Raw genomic sequence first — 22,835 nt, forward strand, 5'->3', positions numbered from 1 at the left:
AAGGGCGACAAGGGACAGCCACCTTCAGACTCTTATTTAGTATGCAAGACACACACACACAGTGTTGGTTACTTTTCTCGAGGCTGAGATAAAATACCCGAGCCTCAAATTAAAGGAGGAAAGGTTTATTTAGATCACAATCTGTAGAAGTTTCAGTCCATAATCAGCTGGCTCTAAGGCAGGGTGTCGTGGCAGAAGGTGGCAAAGGAACAAGGGACCACAGAAGCTTCTCTCTGCCCCTTTTATCCTCTATCCAGGCTACTGGGATTAGGGTGGCACCAAGCCAGTCAGTGGACTGATTCAGTAATCACACACCCCTAATCCCAGCGTCACACACCCTAGATCCAGCCACTCTGAAAAAGCCCCATCTAAGGCCGCGTGAGGCTTTGGGGACATCTGGACACAGCCATAACACATACATACACACACACACACACACACACACACACACATACCCCTACGCATATACACACCTATGTATTCTCACTTTAACATCTGTGTAACAGTACACAGGCATGTACACACGTCCCCTTTGCTTAATCATTAAATAATCGCCCTTCCTAATAGTCCCCCCCCTCCTTATTACAAAGGCCCAGAAGAAGCCAAATGGCCAGCAGGCCTAGGTTAGGGTCAAAGACAGTCACAGCAATAGAAAGCACCCACCTTGGGGATGGAGAGACACCAGTGAAAGGAGCCAGGGATAAGAGCTCGTGGGCTACCACCTCTGGGCAGCTGCCAGAAAGCCAAAGGGGCCTGACGCTGTGCCCTGGGCCCCAGCGTCAGGATACTCTTTCTTTTCTCCCCAAATAAACTTGCCTTATTTTAGTTCTTTACTGGCACCAGTTTGGATCTCGGGGAGCTGTGTGCTCAGCAGAGCAGTGGCCTGGTGATGAGCTGTCCACTCCTGGACGCAGCACCTGCTGTCTCTGGCGCTGCGAAGCTCACCCGGCCACCCGCTCGGACCCGGCCTGGTTCTGCGCAGTGGCATTTCGGGTGGAAGTGACCCAGCACGGAGACAGCTACCGCCTCCTCTACCGTCCCCTTGCTGTGTCCAGTGACACAGGGGCCGCCACTCAGAAAACCCACCTCCAAGGTCGTTTGATGGTAGCAGCGTGGGGCAGCCCCACCCACAGATGCCTGGGTCCTGCCTGGCCTGGCCAGGCGCCGTAGGAGAAGGGGCAGAGACCGGGCCTTGGGAGGACAAGACCGGCTTCCAGTCGCAGAGGGTGGCCTTGGAACTGGGCTGGAGCCTGCACGGCCCTCGGGTTTGGCCCTAACCAACCCACGAGACAGGGGCCAGGGGGCAGCAGCCAGGGAGATCGGAGCCATCCTCACAGGTGGCCGGGGCCCAGGACACAGCACCAGGCCCCCATGGCACCATCTGCCAATCTGCCAAACTTGAAAGGCAGCGAGACCCCAGTGGGGACACAGGCCCGTTTAATTACCAAAGGACACCTGGGCGCTGCCTTCTAATTGGCAGGGAGGCCTTGAAGGCCCTGGGGCTCACTTATTAAAGCAGCTCTCTGGCTGAACAGCCCCACCCTCAACACCAGCCCTGGACGAACAATGGGTCACAGCCCCCTAGAGGCCCGGGCAGGCCCCCAGGGTTGGGGAGGCCAAGGAGGCAGCCCAGGTCACGCCCAGCTCAGGGGGCCGATGTCAGGTGAGTGGGACTGTCCCCTACCGTGACAGCAGCACAGGCCGAGGGGCTCGGGGGGCCGGAGGGGCAGCCTGGCCTAGACAACCAGGCTCACGGGGTCAGGGCCCCAGCCTCAGTCCAACTCGCCTGACAAGTGACAAACATCTGCCTCCCAGGCGATCTGAGAGGGCGTTGGGGGTGACTCAGCCGTTACTGTACTTCAGGAGCTGCAGGTAGGAGCCGGGGCAGAGGCCACAAGTGGGCCCGGTGTGGTAGGGAGAGAAGATGGGCAGAGATGCCAGTGGGGACAGGGTCTGACGGGGCCAGAGTGAGTGAGCGACGGCTGGGCCGGACCAGGTGTGACCCGCAGGATCTTCGCCAAAGTCAGGGCAGAGGCAGGAGGGTCTCTCTGCACCCTGCAGTGGGGGTCGGGGAAAGTAGGGCACCACGGCAGAGCCGCTGCTGTGGTCCTGCATCTGCAGCACTGGGCCCCCCAGGAGAGCAGCGCAGAGCACCCCAGACCCCAGGACACCCGGGGCCAAGACAGCAAAACCCTGGGTGACCCCAAGCCCCATGGGGCAGCTTCCCTGTCTCCAGAGCCCACAGTGCAGAGGAGGACACGCCCACTCAGGGGCTGGGGAGAAACGGCCGCAGTCCCTGCCGATGGCAGAGAAATGTGACCACTCAGGTCCAGTGTTTCTGATTTTCCAAAACAATTCTCCCAAGGGAACCACTAGGGGAGACCAGTGGCCCACAGGGCAGCCACCGCCACAGGCCACTGTCTTTCCTCACAGGGCCACCGTGGCCTCTTACCAGGGGGCACCTGCCCCGCTGCAGGGACCAACACAAGGACACCCACTGGGGAGTAGGCACTCGGGGCAGCCTCCACCCTTGGGACCCTGCCAGCCCAGCCACTCAGCTTCCCTCCCCAAGCCCGAGCCTGTCTCCAGGGGTCCCATTCTGCAAACCAATAGCCGCAGCACAGTCCCGCCCTGGACAGGCTTGGACCTGATGCTCTTGATAGCCCAGCGCCCCCAGATGTCCCCAGGTCCGGGCTAGGAAGCCTGCACCGGGAGAGACGTGGACACACGGACTGATGAGGACTGCAGTGCAGAGCCTGGAAGGCGACGGGCCTGTCACAGGGGAAACCGAGGCTGATGCTCAGGGCTGAAGGGCCGGTCACGGGGCAGGGACAGAAGCCACATCTCTGGGCTCAGCACACTCCCAGGCCTGCAGATGACCCCATACGGCTCCTGGCCTGCAGCTCCAGACTCCTGCCCTACACATGGAAATAAACACTTCCTTGCTTCTCCAGGGGACAGCAGTCCCCTCTCAGGTGACCCTCGGCCTCAGGAGGGCTGTCTCGGGTCTTGGCTCTGGAAATCGCCAAATTACACAGCCAGGAAACAGTTTCAGGTACAAGGCACAGGCAGTGGTGGCTGTGTCCCTGGGCAGAGTTGGAGGGGACCAGAGAGGATTCGGGGGGCCCCAAATCCACCACCCCACAGCTCTGAGGGTGCACAGCAGACCTTCGCCAGTGCATCCTGACCTTGGGTCCCTTCCACAGCCACAGGAGAGCTGGCCACGTGGGGAGGAGCTGCTCAGGGAGCAGGGCAGGATCAGAGCTGCTCTGCAACCACCAAGACCCTGCGTGACCTCAGGCAGGACCCCCCCACACCAGCTTCCAAGGGACTGGCACACACCAGCTGGAGGTGCTCTTGTCCCCTCCCCCACTTCCTGCTGACTTCTGTTGGGAAGCGAAGGGTCAGCTTGCTGGCCTCAGCCTGGCAGGCAGCGGAGAGCCTGGGACCTTTCCCCTAGGGGATCTGCTGGGACAGGGAAGGCAGAGCCAGGGCCCAGCCCCTCTAGCCATGGCAGGCATCACTAATCGATCGGTATTCTCTCAGGGCCCAGCCTGGAGGGACAGCACTCCAGCAAGCCCAGGGACACCAAGCTCTGGCAGGGAAAGCAGGGAAGGCGGACTGGGGACGGAGGTCAGCCTCCTGTTTCCATAGCAACCACTCAGAAGTGGGGATCCCAGGACGTAGATGCCTACTTCTGCCCAGCCAGAGATGAGATGCTGAGGACCAAGACGGGGACAGACAAGAGCAGGAGAGCAGGCCTCACCGTCTCCTGCATTTATGAGCCGGGGAGGGCGGCCCAGGAGCCCACAGTGGGACACCAGCTCCTCCTGCCGGGTCCCCATCGATTCCACTCAGGAAGGGAGGAATCTACCAAACGGCAGAAAAACCCGCTTCCTGCAGCCACCGCCGAGTGAGGACCAGGGCCCAGCGCCAGCCACGGCAGGAGCAGCTTCCCAGCACTCGGGTGCCTGCCTCAGTCTCCCCACCTGCAGCCCCAAAGGGAAAGCAGAGCTCTCCTGCCACAGGGTCAGCAAAGGGCCCAGGGCCAGTGTTAAACGGCCCATGCAGAGGAGGGACGAGAGAGGGCACAGCGCCCAGGGGCAGCGTCGTCACTGCAGACCCTCTGAGAGCAGGACGAGCCGCCACAGGCAGGAGCAGAGCCTGGGCTGCGGAGAATGTGGAGGGCTAGAAGGGTGGGGGCCACCACCAGCCTGTCTGGGGCCAGGTGCCCCAAGTCCAAGCAGTGCCAGGACAGCGCACCCCATCTGCTGTGCACAAACCCCAACGCCAGACACAACGAGTCTTTTCTTCTCAGTCTCCGAAAAGGAGCCCATAATGGTGCACAGCTGCCCAGATAAATTTGGGGTGATGACAGGTGCTGGAGAGGCAGCCTTGTTCCACCTGCCGGCTGCGGGGTGAGGCAGAGGACAGGGCACGGGGATGGTGCTACTGTCCCGAACGCTGCTGGGACAGGACAGCCGGGGAATGGGGAGATCACTGTCCCCAGATGCTCACCCGCTTGACCTGCTGACCTCTGACCCCCTCCCAGACTCAGCCACTCAGGTGCGGGGCCATGTCACGGGCACAGGGCCAGGCTCACGAGGGACAGGATGGGTCAGCCTTAAGGAAGCACTAGACTTCACCCCCTGTACCCCAGGAGCTGGGGGACACCAAAGGACCCCTCCCTGGCCTCACTGCTCAGGGAGACCCCCATCTCTAGAGTGCAGGCTCCCTGGGGCACCCACCAAGGGCCACAAGCCTGAGGCCTAAAACCGGAGCTCAAGCCTCTGGTTCCGGAGGCACCAGACAATCCGGAGGCAGAAGTACAACACTGGTCTCAGGAGAGCATCGAGCGGTCCCTGCCTCTCCCAGGTTCCACCCCGCCTGCACCCCCGGGCCCACAGCTACACAGCCCCAGCGTCTGTGTCCATCACATCGCCTCTGCCTGGCCTGACTGCCTAGCTCTGCTAGAGTCTCGAGTTGTGGTCACACCTGCGAAAAGCCATCCCTAGAAACCCTTTTCCCATCTCACGTGCAGAGTTCAGGGGCCAGGAGGCTGACGTATCTTTCAGGGGCCACCACTCAGCCCACCCCAGCACCCCGCTGCACAGTGCACAGGCTCACAGCCACCCCCCGAGGCAGGGCAGCCTTCCCAGCCTGCACAGGGGCTCTGAGGACATTGCTGCCTAAGGCTGCCCGGCTGGTGGACATGTCCTTCATGGCCTTGACCCACAGAGCTGGGGCCATGCTGTGGCTTCAGCCAACTGTACCTTCTCCCCACAAGCATTCAGAGCCATCGGACCCCAGTCAGGATCCCCCAGTCTGCAGGGTGGGCTCTGGCCCACCTTCCCCACACACCTGGGATGCCGCATCCCCTCTACTATCCATGACTGACACCCCATCCAGCCCAGAGGAGACCCAGTGAGTCTCCACCTCATCGGCCTCCGCAAAGCACAACTGGGGCTTTAATAGCAAAGCAGCTCCCCGTTCAAGGTGCAGGGGCTGGGAAATGGTCAGTTCTTTAACGGAGCCCTGGGCTCCTGTCTGGCCTTAAGCCGGGGGGTCCTCAGGGCTGTGGCTTGGTGTGTGGCTTTTCAAAAAGGAAGGCATTTGGCAAAACCAAACCTTTTGCTAATTAGTAACCGTCAGAAACTTTTTTCAGTGCCAGGGCTGAACCACTGAGCTAGCCCTTTCTCATTTTTCACTTGGAAACAAGGTCTTGCTAAGTTGCCCAGGTGAGACCCTAACTTGCAGTCCTCCTGCCTCAGCCTCTCTGAGTGCTGGGATTACAGCTGCGCATCGTGTCCGGCTCAGAAACACATTCAGAAGAAAATCCCAGCTGATGTCTTCTGAGAGCGGCAGGCAGAGATCCCAGAACGCTCAGTGCCAGTGGAAATCTCACGTGGAGGAAGAGGGAACCTGAAGACCCGGGGTGCCCAGCGGGGCTGCCAGGAGGTCCCCGTCCCCGAGCTCACAGCAGGGCAAGTAAATTGCCAGGGACCCCGGCCCGGGCTGCAGACCTCAGCCAAGCTCCTGACAGACCAGGGTTCAGACTGGGAGAAGGCAGGGGTGCGAAGAGCAAGACTGCGTGAAGGAGGCCATGGCCCATCTCCTTTGTCTCCAGACTCCACTGCCTGGTCCCCCGCTCCTGCGTGCAAGGGTCTCAGCACACCTGGCTGCCGGAGCCTGCACACCAGACAGGGCTTGGCCCTTGCACAGCTCAGGAAGTGACCCCAAACCTGAGGGCCCTGGCTGACCCACACCCTGGGGCCTCAGCCGCACAGGTCCACATCCTGCATGCGGCTCGGTGGAAGCCTAGGGCAGGGGCGAGGAACCGCTCTGGTACAAGCTGCACATGGCTGTGGCCTGCAGGACGGCAATCCGCTGTCCTTCCCCCTTGGCCACCTGGAAACCCCTGCAGGGCCCCACCCATAATAAACCACAACTGTGATCCTGCTGCTTCCAGGCACCAAGGCCTCCGGGGTGGCACAGAGCGAGGGGTGGTCTCAGGAGCCCCCCACACCATCACCACCGTAGAGACAAACTGCTGGGCCCCTCTCAGGCCCGTGCTGAGCTAGGGGTCCACCTGCCAGTTCTCTGAAGCCCAAGCGGCTGTGTCCCTCCCCATCTCAGAGATGGCACTAGGGAAGGCCCGAGGCTCACCAGGGCGAAGGGCACAGACCTGGGACTCAGTGTCCACTGTCTGGGCCCTTCACGCCCCACTGGGGAAAGCAGTGACCTTCCATCCACATCACGGCCTTGGGCCAGGACAGCAGCTGCCTCCAGCCCATCCACAGTGGGCGGTTTAGGAAGCAGCTGCGGGGGGGGGCGGGGGGAGCTGCAGGGAGGGTGGGCGCCCACCCATCCTCGAGGGGCCTCCCTGCTACACAGTCAGCAGGACAGATTCAGGGCAGCTTTCTGCCACCCTGGCTTCTACCCTGGACTGCCACCTCGAGGGTGCTCTGCCACAGGACCTCATCCAGCGTCAGGCCAGCCACTGTCTCTGGACACCACCGGGTCACAACGATCTGCTGCAGGCCTGGGCGCCGGGCCACAGTCCAGCCTGGGGAGGACGTGCAAAGGGTGGAGGACAGAGCATGGCTCAGGGTTCATGCGTGGGCAAAAGCAGAGGCGGACTCTAGTGAGAACCACACTGCTGCTGCTGGGGCTGCTGCGTACAAAGGCAGGCAGACACGCGCACGTGGGAAGGGGCAGGAAGCACAAAGGTGTCATCTCGGGCCAGTGGAAGGAAGAACACACAGTCAGTCGTTTCCAGAGACAGAGCCACAGACCAGCCTCACATCCAGAAACATGTTTATCTTTCAGTTGCTTTTCTTCCCCCAATACTACACCTTTGCACTGAACGACATCCACAGGCCCAGCCCATTTTGTTTTTTAAATTTTAAGTCATGGTCTCCCTAAGACACCCAGGCTAGGCTTGAACTTGTGATCCTTCTGTCTAAGCCTCCCAGAGTTCTGGAATTATAGGCCTGCACCACCAGGCCTGGCTTCTTCTTTTTTTTTTTTAATTGGGCATTTTTAAGTGGTGCCTATGGCAACTCCGTAACAGCTAAAACCAGCCTGTGCCTGGGGCTGGGCTAGGGGCTGGGCAGTGAGCACGCTGGGCCATGGGGACAGGGCTGGTTACGCTGTCATTCTTTTATTTATTTATTTACTTACTTACTTACTTATTTATTTTTTTTGGTACCAGGGATCGAACTCAGGTCCTTGTGCTTTTGAGGCAGACTGTGGAACCACTGCGATAAATCCCCGGCCCTACGCTGTTATTCTTTACACCCTAAGCTTGCTATAAACATCCTTTGGACTGTTTAATATTTCATCGGAAAACATTTCCAAAGAGCCTATTCTATAATTGGCATTAAAAAAGAAAAATTTAGCTTAAAGAATTTCGTGTCTTCCAAGAACCAGGGGTGAAAGACGTCCGGAGGATCACCTCACTCTTTGCCCGCCAAACACCCTGGCACCTGGCTCTGGGACTCCACCTGCAGGCATGGCCAGTGTCCCCTAAGGGGACACCACAGTGGACATTGCCAGCACTCCGAGCCTTGTTCGCAGGCAGGAGGAGCCTCTCGGTGACCCCAGCGGCCCTGTGCTCTTGGAGAACCCCGGACACAGCAGGGGTGGGGAGCCCAGCCTCCCTCCTGCTGAATCCCACCTGCCAGATGGAGGCCAGGCCTCAGGGGCCACGGGACGTCCTGGGGGTGAACTCTTGCTCCCACGAGGGCAGCCCCTCTTGTGGGCTCGTGCGCAGCCTGCAGAGCCCGGCAGTGACAGCGCCCACGCCGGCACCCTACTTCCCAGCAGGCAATGGTCAGTGCCAGGACTGATTTGCTGATCTCACTCCCTACACTGAGGAGATTTTGCAGCCGTCAGTAATGTGCTAGAGGTTTCCCTGGTGTGTGCCGCAGGCCCCCTCCGCAGGCCTTCCGGCCGCCCACCCCTGGAGACACTAAAAGTTCGAGTGGTGGGTGGGGAGAGGTGATCTGCGGACAGCTGACACCTGTGCCGAGGTGCGAGGTGCGCAGGCAGCTGGCCAGCCCGGTGATCAAAGCCCCCCACCCGAGTGGAGCTCCGGGACTCACCTGATCCCTTTGTTCTGCGCGATGCTGTGTAGGGAGAGCCGAGACACCGCCGAGATGACCTGCAGAGACAAGAGACAGCGCCTGTGATTTCAGAGCCACCAGAAAGCCGGTCCAAAGCAGCGATCACATGTTTACTGAGGGCGTCGAGAATGGTTAACCACGCACATCCTGCGCAGGCAGGAGACAGCACAGTGCTCTGCAGGCATGACCCCGGTCTGTGCTGATTGTGCAGGAGATGGCGCGGCGGCTAACCCAGGAAAGGCTGCTCCGCCGGGCTGCGGCAGGTCCTGACACGGGTCACGCTGCCATTCTGGAAGTCACTGCCAGTAACAGCTTGGGCTCCGAGCAGGGTCCACCACTCAGCAATGGGGAACAGGAAGCCCAGAGGGTCGGGTGAGTGTCCAGGGCCCCCGAGCAGCTGGGGCACGCAGGGGCAGACACCCCCGAGCAGAACGCCTCACGCCTCTCTTCGAGTCCCACTCTGATGACTAAGCCACCGCCCGCTCCCAGGCACCATGAGGGGCCCGGCACAGCTCACCGCAGCGCCTCCCCAGGATGACGGACTCATCTGAACAAGCTCTGGGACCTTCAGAGCTGCTCCTTCCTCTGCCCCCAACCTGGTCCTACCCTGTGATCGGGCCGGCCGCCTCCGCACATGCACAGCCCCGTCTCCCAGCCTTGAAAGCCCCCAGCTATCCCACCGATCTTGAAATGGACAGGTGCGGAGCAGGCCTGCTGGGAAGGCAGAGATGACTATGGGGAAACTGAGGCAGGGGAGGAGGCAGCTGACCTGGGAGCACAGAGCATCACACAGGAGACAGAACCGGAAGCTGTGATGGGGGGGCGTGGTGCCAGCCATGCCCACGCTGCCCCAAGGATGCGGCCTGGACCTGGGGCCTGAAGCCCGGTGGGGAGTTCCCCAGGTGTGTGTGCTTGTGCGTGTGGCCACTTGTGCCTCCATGTGCACACGTGTGCTGCATGTGCATGTGCTGTGTGTGCGTGCATGCATGCACATGTGTGTGCAGGGAGGGATGGACAACAAGAAAACAACCCCAAAACCCCGGGGCCTCCCCAGTGCTGGCTCTCTGAGGAACAGACCCCGGGGTATTCAGGGGCAGCACGCCAGCAAGGTCCCTGCAAGCTTCCCTGCCAGCACCCTTGGTGGCAGAGACCCAGGCTGGGTGCTGGCACACAGCTGCCTGCGGGGCACAGTCCTCAGACTCTGCTCAGGCCGCTCTGTTTCCAGCAGGGACTCCCAAGCAGGAGGGGAAACACAGCAAGGAGAGGGGCCTCTCTCATGGGGGGGTGCACCATCCCCTGAGGGCTTTGTGTCGGGCCGAGGCTCACAGAAGTTATGAGCTCGGCAGCAACAGGGGCTTCTTGTGTCCCCAGACAAGACTCAAAGGGCTCATTATAAGGCCGGCCAGCCGCAGCTCCCAGCCACATGTGCTACAAGGCACCTTTCACAAATAAGGAGCACTGGGCCTTCGGTGTTATTTTTGGTTTTTAAGAGCTCCAAACATTTAGAAGGAATAAAAATTAAAGCAATACTGCTGGATGTCCTTACAGTTATTTGGTACTATGCTAGAAACGGGAGACATGAACAGTTGAAAGGCACAGAGCACACAAGCCACCTCTCCTCATGCCTCCCATGGCAGACATCACTAATCAACTGCCACATCCCTCCCTGTGAGCCACTTGCAGGTGCAGGATCCCTGTCAGAGTCCTGAGTTGGCACCAGCCATTGTCAGCACTGTCCAGGAGATTCAGCCTGTGTGCTGACCCAGAGCCAGGGCAAAGCCCTCGTTCTCATAGAACCCAAGACAGGCAGCTGCGGCAGGTGCATGTGAGTCCCCGTTTCCCCATGACTGTAGCCCTGGGAACAGATGGGCTCTGCAGTCTCACTGAGCGGGCACCTGGACCCCAAGTGTGCAGCACCTTGTGTCAAGATGGCAGCTGTCACTAGCGCTTTGTGCAGAGCTCAGCTCTAGGGCCACAGCAGCGGCTGAGGGTGGCTGATTAAATGGGGTGAACCATGCCCAGAGAGCCAGACCCAGCAGTCAGTCTGGCTGGCTGTGTCTGAGGTGCCTGTCCCTGCATCCCCCTGGCTGTGAGCTCCGTTGGCTGGTGTCTGTGCAGAGGAAACCTCTCAGGAGCCACCCAGGAACCCACTCCAGGGACACAAAGCCCGGATCACGGATCAGATGGGGGGTGGGGGCAGCCCCCCAACACCCTCCACAGGAGGAGGAAGGCAGGGACTCTCCAAAGCCCCACTCCCAGGAAGAGCGCTGGGTGTCCCCAGGGCAGCCCACGGTAATGATCAAAAGCTGCCTGGCCCAGGCCCTGTGGACTCCTCTGAGAGCGAAAATGTCAGAGGATGACATTTTCCCAGCTTTTGTTTCTGCGTCCCAGGTAACACATGAATGAAAATGCATCCCTCTTCCCTCCCTCGCTCCCTGCTGGATACCCAGCTCCCCAGGGCTCAGCTGGGGCTGCTGGGGGAGGAGGCTGTGCCCCAGAGGACCTCCTAGGGAGCCCCTGCCTGCACCACCAGCTCCCTGCAGCCAAGCTCACTGTGCCAACCACCGACATCCACATAAGCAAGCCTGGTGCACACAACAGGAAGGAGGGGACAGGGCAGCCAGAGGACAGGGCGGTGTTGGGGTCTGAATCATGGATGGAGATCTTGGCTCTATTCCCATCCAGCCACAGATCCTCTGACCCCTGACCCTTGACCCCCAGGCCACAGCAGCCTACAAGCCCTCGCACCAAACAGGAGGAGCTGTGGAGAACAGACCCCTCCCCACTGTCTCCAGGGCTCTGGGGCCCTGGAATCTGTTTCCTGACAAGTCCCACGTGGCTGCGATGCCCACCTCCCCGGAAACTGGGTCATCAGGTAACACCACAAACTGGGCCAGTGACCAGCAGGGCTGGGACACCTGTGGCCACCCCAGAAAAGGGGCATGAAACAGCTCGGGGCTTCAGAGCTGGAGGAGAGTCAGGCAGAGCAGTCTTGAAGGACTTTGTGGTAAGGAGAGACACCAGAGGTTAGGAGCGCTGTCTCCAACGGAAGCCTCGACAAGCCTGGGCTTCCTGAGCCCGGCCACTGGGGTCTGCTGTCTCCCCCCAAGCAATGGACTGACAAGGCTTGTCCCGTAAGCCCCGAGCCAGGGGACCCCTCGGCCAGGCTCTGAGAGCTAGGCCCGCTATCCTATCTGGGGGAGGAGGTGGGAGGGCAGTGAGGGCCCACACGTGCCTCTGGGCAGCCTGACCCAGCAACCCTTCCACCTGGCTGTGACAGCTGGCCTCCCTGTCACAGGCTGAGCTGCTCGCCCATGACAGGAGCAGGCCCTGTTGGAAGGCGTTTGCCGCGGCAGCTCAGCCTGATGTAACTGCAAGCAGCAGGGCCCGGGAGCAGCCTCCCCACCAAGCAACTGCAGGGCAACGCTGCAGGGCCCTGGGGTGCTGAGCCCGCTGCTGTGGTTAAGCTCTCCCTGCTTATCCACTGGGCTGCAGAGCCCGGGTTTCTGGGGCTGCTCAGGCCTGGACACCAACTGCAAATCCGCGCAGAGCTGCAAAGGCTGACCTCATCTCCCGGGTGGCCAGCCTGCCCAGAAGAGGGTTTCAACACAGCCCCTGGGGCCGCACCTCCCAGCAGTGGAGACGCTCAGAGCGGGCCTGGCCCGGGGGACCATGGTGAGTCTTCGGTTCTCACACAGAGGCGGGGGCCACACCAGCCCCAAAGGTGCTCTCTGCAGCTCCCCAAATGTTTGACAACCCGGCAGCAACTTGATGCCCAGCACAGGATGCAAGGGAAATAAAACCAGCACACCCACAAGGGAATCCGCCTCGGGTAAAGGCACGCTCTGGAGGGAGCTCCCTGGTACAAAACACATTCATAAATATCTCAAGCGAAGAAAACTGGTTGTAAAACATGTATAGTAGACATGAAATGTTTAAAAATATGTGCTCTGGGGAAGAGCCTGGCAGGCTCCACACGACAGGCTGGCAGCCATCACCCCTGGGCAGGTGAGCCCTCACCCTCCTTGGCTGAGCCTGCTGGTGCCTACCAACACCCCATACTCCCAAGGGCCGGCCCTTCACAAAGTCGCCTGTCATGCAACATGTCACTCAAACCAAAGGGACCTGATTCTCGCCCTTGAGGTGGAAACACACGACCAGTCATGCCCACCACTCCCTGGAAGCCCCCAGAGCACACCATGGCAGGCTCCCCCCTCACAGTGAGGCAGCCAGGAGGCCAACAGGGACCCTCAGGCTTGAGAAATTGAGGGCTGCTCTGCGGGAGACTGACTGGGTTGAAATGCAGCAGTCCACGAAGCCATGCCTTTCAGCTTTTCGTTCCAAGTGCCTCCCATAAGGGAGTCACCTGGCCAATGTTGGCTGTGCCGGGAGGTGGACAGAGAAGGATATGAGTGGATGAGTGGGTGGACAGATGGATGGACAAATGGGTGGGTGGTGGATAAGCAGATGGATGGATGGATGGGTGGGTGGGTAAATGAATGGACAGACGGGATCAACAAAAGAGCTTCCGAAGGGAAACTGGCTCCTGATCCCTACTTCCCAATTACCACAACTTGAGCTACCACTTTCTGGCACTTACTACACGCCAAACTCCAGGACTAGCATGACATAAATGTGTCCTGTATATACCCTCCCCTCATCAAACGCAGACAGGGGACTAGAGTCAATGAGGACCTTGCCATGGGCCACTGAGCAGTAAGTGGCTGAGGGACAGAACTGCATGATCCAGCCCTGGGCTTCTATCTGCTGCACGCCATGCCCACAGGAGCTCGCTACTAGTGTCCAATTCTCCTCTTCCAGGCCAAGCTGGACTGTGTTTTCTAGCCTCTCTTTGGTTCCCGAGGTCCACCCAGCACATGGAAATGGACACGAAGGAGATCACCTGCAGGTCTGTGACACTTCCCCATCCCGAGGATGACCCAAAGCCCCACGTTAAGTGGCAAAACCACCATCAGCCTGGGTCCCCACAGGTGTGCATGGAGCAGAAGCTCTGCCACCCACCTGCCACCCCTCTGTGTGTCCAGCCAAGTCCAGTGGAAGCTGCCATCCCAGCAACCAGGCCTGTCCTATCCACACCATGCCTCCATCTTCCACCAGAGCTCAGAATATGACCTGAAGCACGAAGCACAAGGTTCCCCCAGGCAGGCCTCAGTTGGTACCCCAGGCAGAAGTGACACCGACAACAACCAAGTCCCCACCCTGACAGATCAGCTTGCCTCCAAAAGGAACCAGAGTCTGACCGAGCCAGGGCCTCCGGCTCCACTGAGCCCGGACTGGCAGGTGACTCGAGCACTGGCTGGCAGATGCACCATCAGCCAAACCGGCTGCTCACAAAGCGGTGATCAGAAGGCCTCCTGGCCCCCCTCTTGGCTGTCATCCGGGATCAATGAGCAGGAGCTGCACAGCCCTGGCCCGAGCCCAGGCCTCCTTATCAGCCATTACCATGCGTCTGGAACGCATACACGATCATGAGCCAAATGGAACGACTGTGAAACTCATTTAAATAAGCTGCCCGGAAACTCACCTATCTGCTGCGAAAATCTGCAGCCAACATGGCTGTGCATTCAGGGGCAAATCACTATAAATTGCTTTCCCAGCTCAGCCCAAGTTACCATTCTGTTTTTTTCTTTTCATATCAAAAGCAAGGTCAGGGAAAGTTGGTGCTGGTGCCTAGAGAATGACGAGCAGCCAGCAAGGCATGATTATGAAACACACAATCACAGCTTCCACCCAGAGGGTGGGAAAACAAGCAAGTCCGAAAACAGGCATCTCCCACCCTTGCATTCTGCCCTGGCACAGCAGTGCCCAGTGGTGGAATCTCTTCCAGGGAGGCAGCAGGTTGGAGGAAATGGAGTAAACTGGGCCCAGACCCCAAGACAGCTGAGCAGCAAAATGAAAAATGTCCCTCACTGGAACCGGATGACTGGCAGCAACCTTGGAGGGCAGGCACAGAAGGAGGGGCTGCCGTCCAGAGGACCAGAGCTGGAGGAGTCTAGGAGGAGGGATGGGAGCTCTCTCAGTCTGTGGACACCTCAGAGTTGGCCGCTCCTCCTCCCTGCACCTGCACCACACCTGTCTGGACACTTCCTCACTCTCGGTGGGTCCGGACCAGATGCTCTGAGGGTATGAGAGACCACCAGAGACTGAGGGACCAACAGCCCAAAAATCTGTGATTTGTCAGTGCTCACTGTCTACTGGACAGATGGATGGGTAGATGGATGGATGGATGGATGGATGGGTGATGGATGGTGGATGAATGGATGGGTGAGTGGGTGGATGGATAGATGGATGGGTGATGGATGGATAAATGATGAATGGATGATGGATGGATGATGGACAGATGGATGGGTGGGTGGGTGGATGGGTGGATGGATGGGTGATGGATGGATAAATGATGAATGGATGATGGATGGGTGGATGGATGGATGGATGGATGGGTGGATGGATGGTGGATGAATGGATGGGTGGATGGGTGGATGGATGGTGGATGAATGGATGGATGGATGGGTGGATGGATGGTGGATGAATGGATGGATGGATGGGTGGATGGATGGTGGATGGATGGACGGACAGACAGACAGGTGGGTGGGTGGATGGGTGGATGGATGGATGGGTGGGTGATGGATGGATAAATGATGAATGGATGATGGATGGGTGGATGGATGGATGGGTGGATGGATGGTGGATAATGGATGGATGGATGGGTGGATGGATGATGGATGGACGGACAGACGGACAGACAGGTGGGTGGATGGATGGGTGGATGGGTGCATGGGTGGATGGATGGATGGACAGATGGATGGGTGGGTGGATGGATGGGTGGACAGATGACAGGATGGATGGTGGATAGATGGGTGGGTGGGCAGGTGGATGGAAGATGAACAGATGTACGGATGGATGGGCAGACGGACAGATAGACAGATGGATAGACAGAGAGATGGCTAGGTAGGTGAGCAGATGGATGGATGGATGGACAGATGGGTGGATGGATGGATGGATGGATGCTAACTCAGAGGGATTCCTCTGCTTGATACCTCCTGATGAAGGAATTAGACAAGAGAAGGAAGACTGAGCTTGAGTCTCCATCATGGCCTTGAAGATCTCTACACACACATATACGTCCTTCTGTCTGCATTGCCACCGGCCAGGGAGGCATGGCTACCCTACTTTGTGGCACTTGGAGAAACACAGCAACCTGGCTGATGTCTCACAGCTGGAGGGGGGGAGCCTGAGCCTCAGCAGAGCCCAGCTGTAACTGTGTGGGAGCCCAAGGATTCGAGGCGGCATCCTGACATGGAGTAAGGGGCAGCCCTTACCTTTCCACCTGGGCTGCACGGCTGGGCCTCTACACTGGGGGATCCCCGCTCCTTGCTCCTCTCAGCATCAACCCCACCACCACTGTCCCACTGGGAACAAGCACTGGGACTGCAGGCTGGAAGTTTCCCCTGACTCAGATCCCGCCCAGCACCTGAGGCCATGGTACCAAAGGCAGGCCCAAAGCTGGCCAAGCAGAGGCCCCAGGGTGTCCCAGCTGTAATAGGGATGGTCCCTGGTGCTGGGGCCTGGCTGCCGTGATACTGAGCCCTGGCCCTGGAAAAGTCCTAGAGTCCCTGGCTTCCTCCCCTGGGTCCCCTCCCCCGGGCTCCGCTGCCAGGCTTTCTTCCTGTCTTCAGCCATGCTGGATAGGGGCTTAGTCCTTCTCCACTGCAGCTGGCTAGCCTGGCCGGGCACCTGGTGGCATGAGCCCTCTCCCCTGCCTGAAGGGCCAGGGCCCAGGAAGCAAACCTGGAACCCAGTCCAGAGCAGGAAACCAGTTGGGAAACTCATGCCAGTTCGGAGGTGTGAGTGGTTCACAGGGGCCACCCGGCAACTTCCGGGCAGAATGGTCCAGAACTGGGGATTCCCATCTGATCTGCTCTCTCCCTGACTGAGCAGCACTAAAACAGACAGCCACGCCCTCTGCCTGCCAAGTCTTATTCCCTCAAAACACCCACAAGACAGTTCTTGCCCTGCCCAGGGAGGCTGCCGTGGGTCTGGGCCCGAAGCCGGGCCAGGACAATCACAGCCTCAGCCATCAGAGCTCGTGCCTAAGGGGCCCTGGAGCTGGCTGGCAGGTGGTCTGCATGCTCACTGTCTGCAAATGCGCTCACTCACCCCAGACCGCCCGGCCCCCGCCCTGCCCACCAGGAAGGAGAGGCAGGGAAGGCCAGGCTGGAGGGGGAGGCCTAACCTGGGCTGCAGGCTGGTGGCATCTCTGCTGACTCTGCAGCCCAGCTGTGGACGCCCTGCCCAGAAGGCACAAGACGCCCCACAGACAGGCAGTGGCCCTTCCTGAACCCCCAGCTCTGCGGCCTCCCCCTGGCCACGCTCTTCCCCTAAAGACCCTCTCTCTTCCCCACAGCAGCTACAGGGAACCCAGGGCCAGGACCAGGCATCCCCACGGCACGGCCCAAGTCCTCCTCCAGCCCAGCCTCGGTGCTCACAGCTTGCCCACCTTGGTCCTGCAGGGTCTGTACCATCAGCCCCCTTCCCTGGTGAGGAAACTGAGGCCCCAGAGTGCCCTCTCCTGCCAGGGACAATGCTATGGCCTCAGGAGTGGAGCTCGGGCCGCTTGATAAGGCCCCTTCCACCACTTGTGTCCTGCCGCAGGGCCCACAGTTCCCAAAAGGCAGTCCTGCCTGTGCCCAGCAGGAGGGGCGAGTGGGCGGGACTGCTGGGGTCAGTGCTGGGCTGGAGAACCCTTCCTGGAACTCAGCCTGTGACCCTGCTCAGAAATCAGGCTGCTGCGGGCACCAGGAGGAAAGGTGAGCTCACGCCGGTGTGAAGCGGCCCTCAACTCGACGCCCCCGGTGTCATCTTAAACAGAGGAGACAGAGGGAGGCAAGCAGCAAAGGAAGGCCAGGCAAACACGAGGCAGAGCTAAGGCTGTGGCCAAGGGACACGCAAGGCCACCAGGAGTTGGAAGAGGAACAGGACCTTTCTTGGAGCCCCCAGAGTGAGTGTGGCCCATGACACCCCAATTTCAGAATTCTTGCCAGAAAACAGTTTCACAGCACCCTGACGACAGCGCTTGGTTACAACAGCCAGGGGATACCGGTCCAAGGTCGAGGTCACCAACACAGGAGCCGCTGGAGCAGAGAGCTTATCTCATTCAGTAAGAAGGATGCCATGAAGTGACAATGGGGGCCTGGGGCCGGCAGCTCCCGGAGGAGGTGACCCTGAACCATCCTGGGGGACCCTGAACGTGAAAGAGACAGGGACCATGTGTCACAACCGCCCTGGAGCTGCACTGTCTCCAGAGGTCCCCGAGCCCTGGGCTCAGGATGCGGCGACCCGTGCCCTAACTCTAACCCTCCCTCCCTCCCTCCCTCCCTGCTGTACCTCCCGGTGCTCTCCAAAGGCCAGGTGCCCCGTGCCACTCCGCAGGCAGCTGGCCGATCACCTGCTCCTCTCTTGCTGCCCGCACAACCGAGAAGTCTGCTCTGTGCACAGAGTGGCAGAGGCGCAGAGCTCGTCCATGAGATGAGACCCCGCAGGGTAGGGCAGTGGAGCCCAGGGGTGCAGGCCAGGAGCTGCACAGCTGGGACAGAGGCAGACCCGCGCCAGACACTCAGGCACGGAAAGACCTACAGGAACGAGGTAGGACAAGCAGAGCCCTTTCGCCGCTGTCCTCATGCCCCTGACCACAGGGCATCAGCCCCAGGGGCAGCGAGCTCCCTCTCCCAAAGGCATGCAGTATGCTGGTGTGGCTCGGCACAGGGCATCCAACCGGAAAGCTCCCCAATCCAGGGCCGTGCGCCGGGCCCCAAGGGTAACCCACAGCTCCACCCATGGCCAGAGGCACCTGAAAACTCTGCTTAGGCTGATTCTCCAAACCTTGTGCCCAAGGGAGGGGCGGGGATTCAAGACCAGTGGTGAGCTTTACAGCACCAGCACCAAAACTGATCCAAACACACTCACCTGGGCACACACCCACCCTCTCATCCAGACACACATGCACACACATCTACACGCGCGCACACACAGTGTCACCAAACACACCCACACGCCCATATGTACATTTAAAAGACACTCAACAAAGCCACCCAGATGCGTGTCAAAGGAGCACACCAGCAAGCACACAGCCCCTGACCACGGGCCACTCGCACACACCTGCACCAGCCCCGTGATCCAACACAGGCCGGAGCCCCACCCGGGAGCCTGTCCCCTCCTCGGGGCTGGACAGGACACTCCAAGGAGCCTGTCCTTCCAGGCTTGGTCCCTGCAGGGTCAGCTGTTGCCTGGGGCCTGCACATCTGTCACTACTAGAGGAGAGACAGGAGCGTGTGAGGTCAGCAGAGGCTGGCAGGGGTGGCTCCCAACCGGGGTGCGTCCCCCTGGGAAGGACAGAAAGCTACACAAGGCAACTGGGCGTTCTGGAGAATGGGACACTTCCGTCAGAAGTTTATTTGAAAAATAACGAAGCACATAGCATTCGATTTAAAAACTCAGACATTTAACCAGCTTTATTCCCTCGGACACAGAGCCCCAATCTCAGCTGAGGTGAGCGGCATGGGGGACAATGGGGGAGCGCATGGGTGGGCAGGCGGGCAGCCCTCGGGACACCAGCCTGACCCCAGCCACATTCGAGGGGACGCTGGGCTGTCCTGGACCCATCTCGCCCTCAGCATTCCAACTCGACTTCTGCCCATCAGTTCCACCTACAACAACCATGGTGACGGCCACATCCGGATGGTTTGGGTCCTTCGGGAGGTTTCTCTCCAGGGAATGGCCAGGCGATCCATACTCAAGGAAACAAGAGGATCCTTTCCAAACCAGCGACCTCCTTTGCAGCAGGCTCCTGTGATTCTTCCAAACCCGTGATCCCATTCAGCCCAGGGCGGCGAGGCCCCCATGGCCATCTGTCCAGTTGTGCCTTTCTGGAGCGGAGACACCTCTGCCACCAGCGCTGCCCACCCCCTCGTCCCCGAGTTCAGGGTCTGGATGCTCTGGTGACCATGTCACATGGATGAGCAACTGCAGCCCAGTGAAGCGTGCTTCTCAGCAAGCTCGGTCCATGCAATCGTGATCCGAGGGCCCCGAAGCGGCTGCTTCCTGGGGATGGCCACTCGCCCCTAGCCTGTGTGTGACTGCACGTCATGAGCGGGCAACTGCCCTGCATATTTCGCACATGGTCCTTCGGGGCATGAGTCACATCCCCAGGCAGATGGGTGGGTGTCCCTCCTCCCAGGCACTGTCCAGCTGTCCACCTCCTCTAAGGACCCTCCAGCTCTTCATGAGTCAACCCTCGCTGCCAGGCCCCCACTGGCGACAGCCTGGAGCCCCAGGCGGAGGCCCCTGCTCCACATGTCTCCCTGATCTCGGACCAGGCACAAACCTGCCACAAACCAGTCACATGCACCCCCTCTTCTCCACGGGCAGGAAAGGACCCTGGAGGCCGCATCCAGCCTCCCCGGACAGCTCATCTGTGTTACCAGGCTCAGCATTCAGGACTCAGACCCAAGCTCTCAGGCCCAGCGGGCCCACCACCGAGGGGCCATGCCAGGGTGTCTGGTCCCGTCTTTACTCACCAAGCGAGGGTGGCAGGAAGGCCTGGGGCACAGGCAGTGCCCTGAGCTGGACACAGCTTAGGAGCCAGCGCACATTCAGGGGACGGGCTCAGGGGACGCAGGACAGGGAACCACCCATTGGGGCTCCAGATCCAGGGCAGCCCAGCACTGTCCTGCAGGCAGGGACAGCACTGGGGACACAGGTCCTGATCGAAAGGAAGCAGGAATCTCAGCACCAGCATAGGACAGGGCTGGATCTGATGGAATGTCCTGTATGCCACCACCCAGAGCACTTAGACAGAGACCACAAAGATGCTGTCCTGGAGGAGGGAGGACAGGAAGGGCCACTGTGACCCGACAGAGCAGTGGCAGAAGCAGGATCAGAGAGGTTAAGCAACCTACCCAAGGTCACCCAGCCAGGACTCAAGCCCCGCGTGCCTGGTGCCACAGTAGGAGCCGAGCAGGGGATGCAGATCAGAAGGCACCATGCACTGCATCCCCTGCTCTGTGCCAGCCCTGTGTGGGTGAGGCCTGCATCGAGGGGGCCCAAACCCCAAGGCTGCTGGACAATGAGACAAGGACACCCTGCACCCAGGACCCCTCTCTACCGAAGCTGCTGGCCCCACCAGGACACTCCTCCCCAACACACAAACCTCCCACCCCCTGCCCTTCCCAGCAGGTGCCACAGGATCCTGCTCACCCTTTCTGGACACCCGACAGAGACCCTCCCAGGGCCAGGAGGCCGGGGACCTCAGGGGCAGGGGACCCGGTGCCAGTGCTGGGATCAGGCTGGCAAGATGGGTTCTGTCTTCAGCTCCTGTCACACCCGTCGGCACCTGAGGCGGATGAACCCAACAAATGGGAAGGAGCACGGGGACTGGGACACCCGAGGTCACACAGGGCGAGGCCAGCAGAGCAGGTCCCCAGCATCAGAGCCTCCCAGGACCCCAGCTCTCACCCACCGGGTCAGGCCTGAGGAAGGGGAGGCTGAGTCAGGTTGGCCCCTCCCTCCTTGTCCCAAGGAGGAAGAGGAAGGGCCCGAAGCAGCGGGCCCTGCACGCTCAAAGCTGGAGCTGCTCTGCCTCCCAGGACAGCCAGGCCGCTGAGGACCTGCTGGGTGCATCCGGCCCAGGTGAGGCCTGGCCATGCTGGCCCCGCTTTCACAGCCTGCAGGTGCCAGGCCGAGGAGAGCCATGGTGCCCACGGTCGGGCCAGGAGCTGCCACCAATGCGCCTTGTGACCCTGCGGCCCGGGTCTCCTCCTGGGGCGAGGGGGCGAGTGGGCGCGGGGCGGATGCCCACAGAGGCCGGGCAGACACAGGGCCCGAGCAAGCGCGGGAAGAGGCGGGCTGCCTCCCGGCCACACCCGTCCTCTCGCCATTGACCAGCTTGGCGCAAGGTAGCAACAGCCACATCCGAGACGGCAGCCCAGGAGGGAAAGAGACCTGGCCGACGCCTGGCAAGGGAGGACAGGGCCGGAGGAAGGTCTCAGACCCGGAGACAGAGGCGGGCGTCTCGGAGGGGACGGGCCTGTGCTTCCTGGGGACAGAGGCTGACACCTGCCGGAAAGGGTCCTGCAGGAGACTGCTGGACATGCAGAGCTGCACTCACGTGATCAGGATGATGCATTTTACGGTGCTTTACGACAATAAAACCACAGCAGAGGCGGTGGGAGGCAGCCCTGGCCTTCCAGGGGTCGGCTCTTCCGGAACGCAGCCCAGGCACCCTGGCTCTCGCTGTTGCTAACAGGACTGGTGGCCTAGCCTGTCCCCTGCGTCACAGGTCACCCCACGGACAGAAGCCAGTGCCACCAACAGCAAAGCTCCAGACGCCTTTCCCGGCTCTGACAGCCACATGTGCACCCTCCCCGTGGACAGTGTGAGCCCAGGGTTCCCTGGAGAGGCTCAGCGCTGGACCCCTGGGTCCACCCCAGCGAGCATCAGAGGCCTAAGAGAGTGATCTGGCAAAGGGCTATCAAGGAGATACTTCCCATTTAGCCGGGTGTACAGCCTAGCACTCCGGAGGCTGAGGCGGGAAGACTGCCACAAGTTCCAAGCCAACTTGTGCTACATAGTGAGACTGTCAAAAACAACAACAACAACAACAAAGATGCTTCATATCTAACTTCCAGATCCTCCAAGATTAACTGTGTGCACTCCCAGGAGGTCTGAGAGACAACGCCCCACACCAGGGACACAGGCAGCTCCTCACCCCAGCATGCCAAACCTCTGAGAATGCAGGCCGGGAGCCCAGACCCCAGGGAGAGAAGTCATGAACCGAGGAGGGCGCAGTGCGGTGCTGGAATGCGGAGTGCGGGACTGCAATGCTGCGGGATTCAGGTTCACATCCACAACGTGGAGTAAAGGCTTAAGGTCCCCCTAAGCCAAAGCCAGGGCTGCACAGACCCTGCCAGGCGTGTGGAGGGTGACAGAGGATCTATACCGTGAGCAATGTGGCTTCCGGGACCCAAGGACAGGTGGGGCAACCTGAGCAGTTCTGCAACGTGTGTGACTCTTGCCAAAAGACAGAAATGAAGGTGAACGACGCATATGTCCATCGACAGCTGAGTGGACAACAAAGCATGGGGCGAGGCTCAGACACACAGAGCAACCACGCACTAACACTCCCACATGGGTGAC

At 60.1% G+C, this 22,835-nt stretch overlaps 1 protein-coding gene across 7 annotated transcripts in view; it reads right to left on the minus strand.

The window, feature by feature from the left end:
- Vav2 (vav guanine nucleotide exchange factor 2) overlaps window positions 1-22,835 on the minus strand; it is a 120,056-nt gene that overhangs the window by 48,642 nt on the left and 48,579 nt on the right. For all 7 annotated transcript variants that reach the window (XR_015439799.1, XM_004848994.3, XM_087182963.1 and 4 more), the window contains exon 3: window positions 8,607-8,665. Coding sequence is in view for 6 of the 7 variants with exons in the window: in XM_004848994.3 (XP_004849051.1) it covers window positions 8,607-8,665 (59 nt within the window). In the remaining variant the exon portion in view is untranslated. The remainder of the gene's footprint in view (window positions 1-8,606; window positions 8,666-22,835) is intronic.

Source organism: Heterocephalus glaber, unplaced genomic scaffold (assembly GCF_053883595.1).
Source record: "Heterocephalus glaber isolate CG9 unplaced genomic scaffold, H.glaber_assembly_v1.0 deba00001479, whole genome shotgun sequence".
Classification (NCBI taxonomy): Eukaryota; Metazoa; Chordata; class Mammalia; order Rodentia; family Bathyergidae; genus Heterocephalus; species Heterocephalus glaber.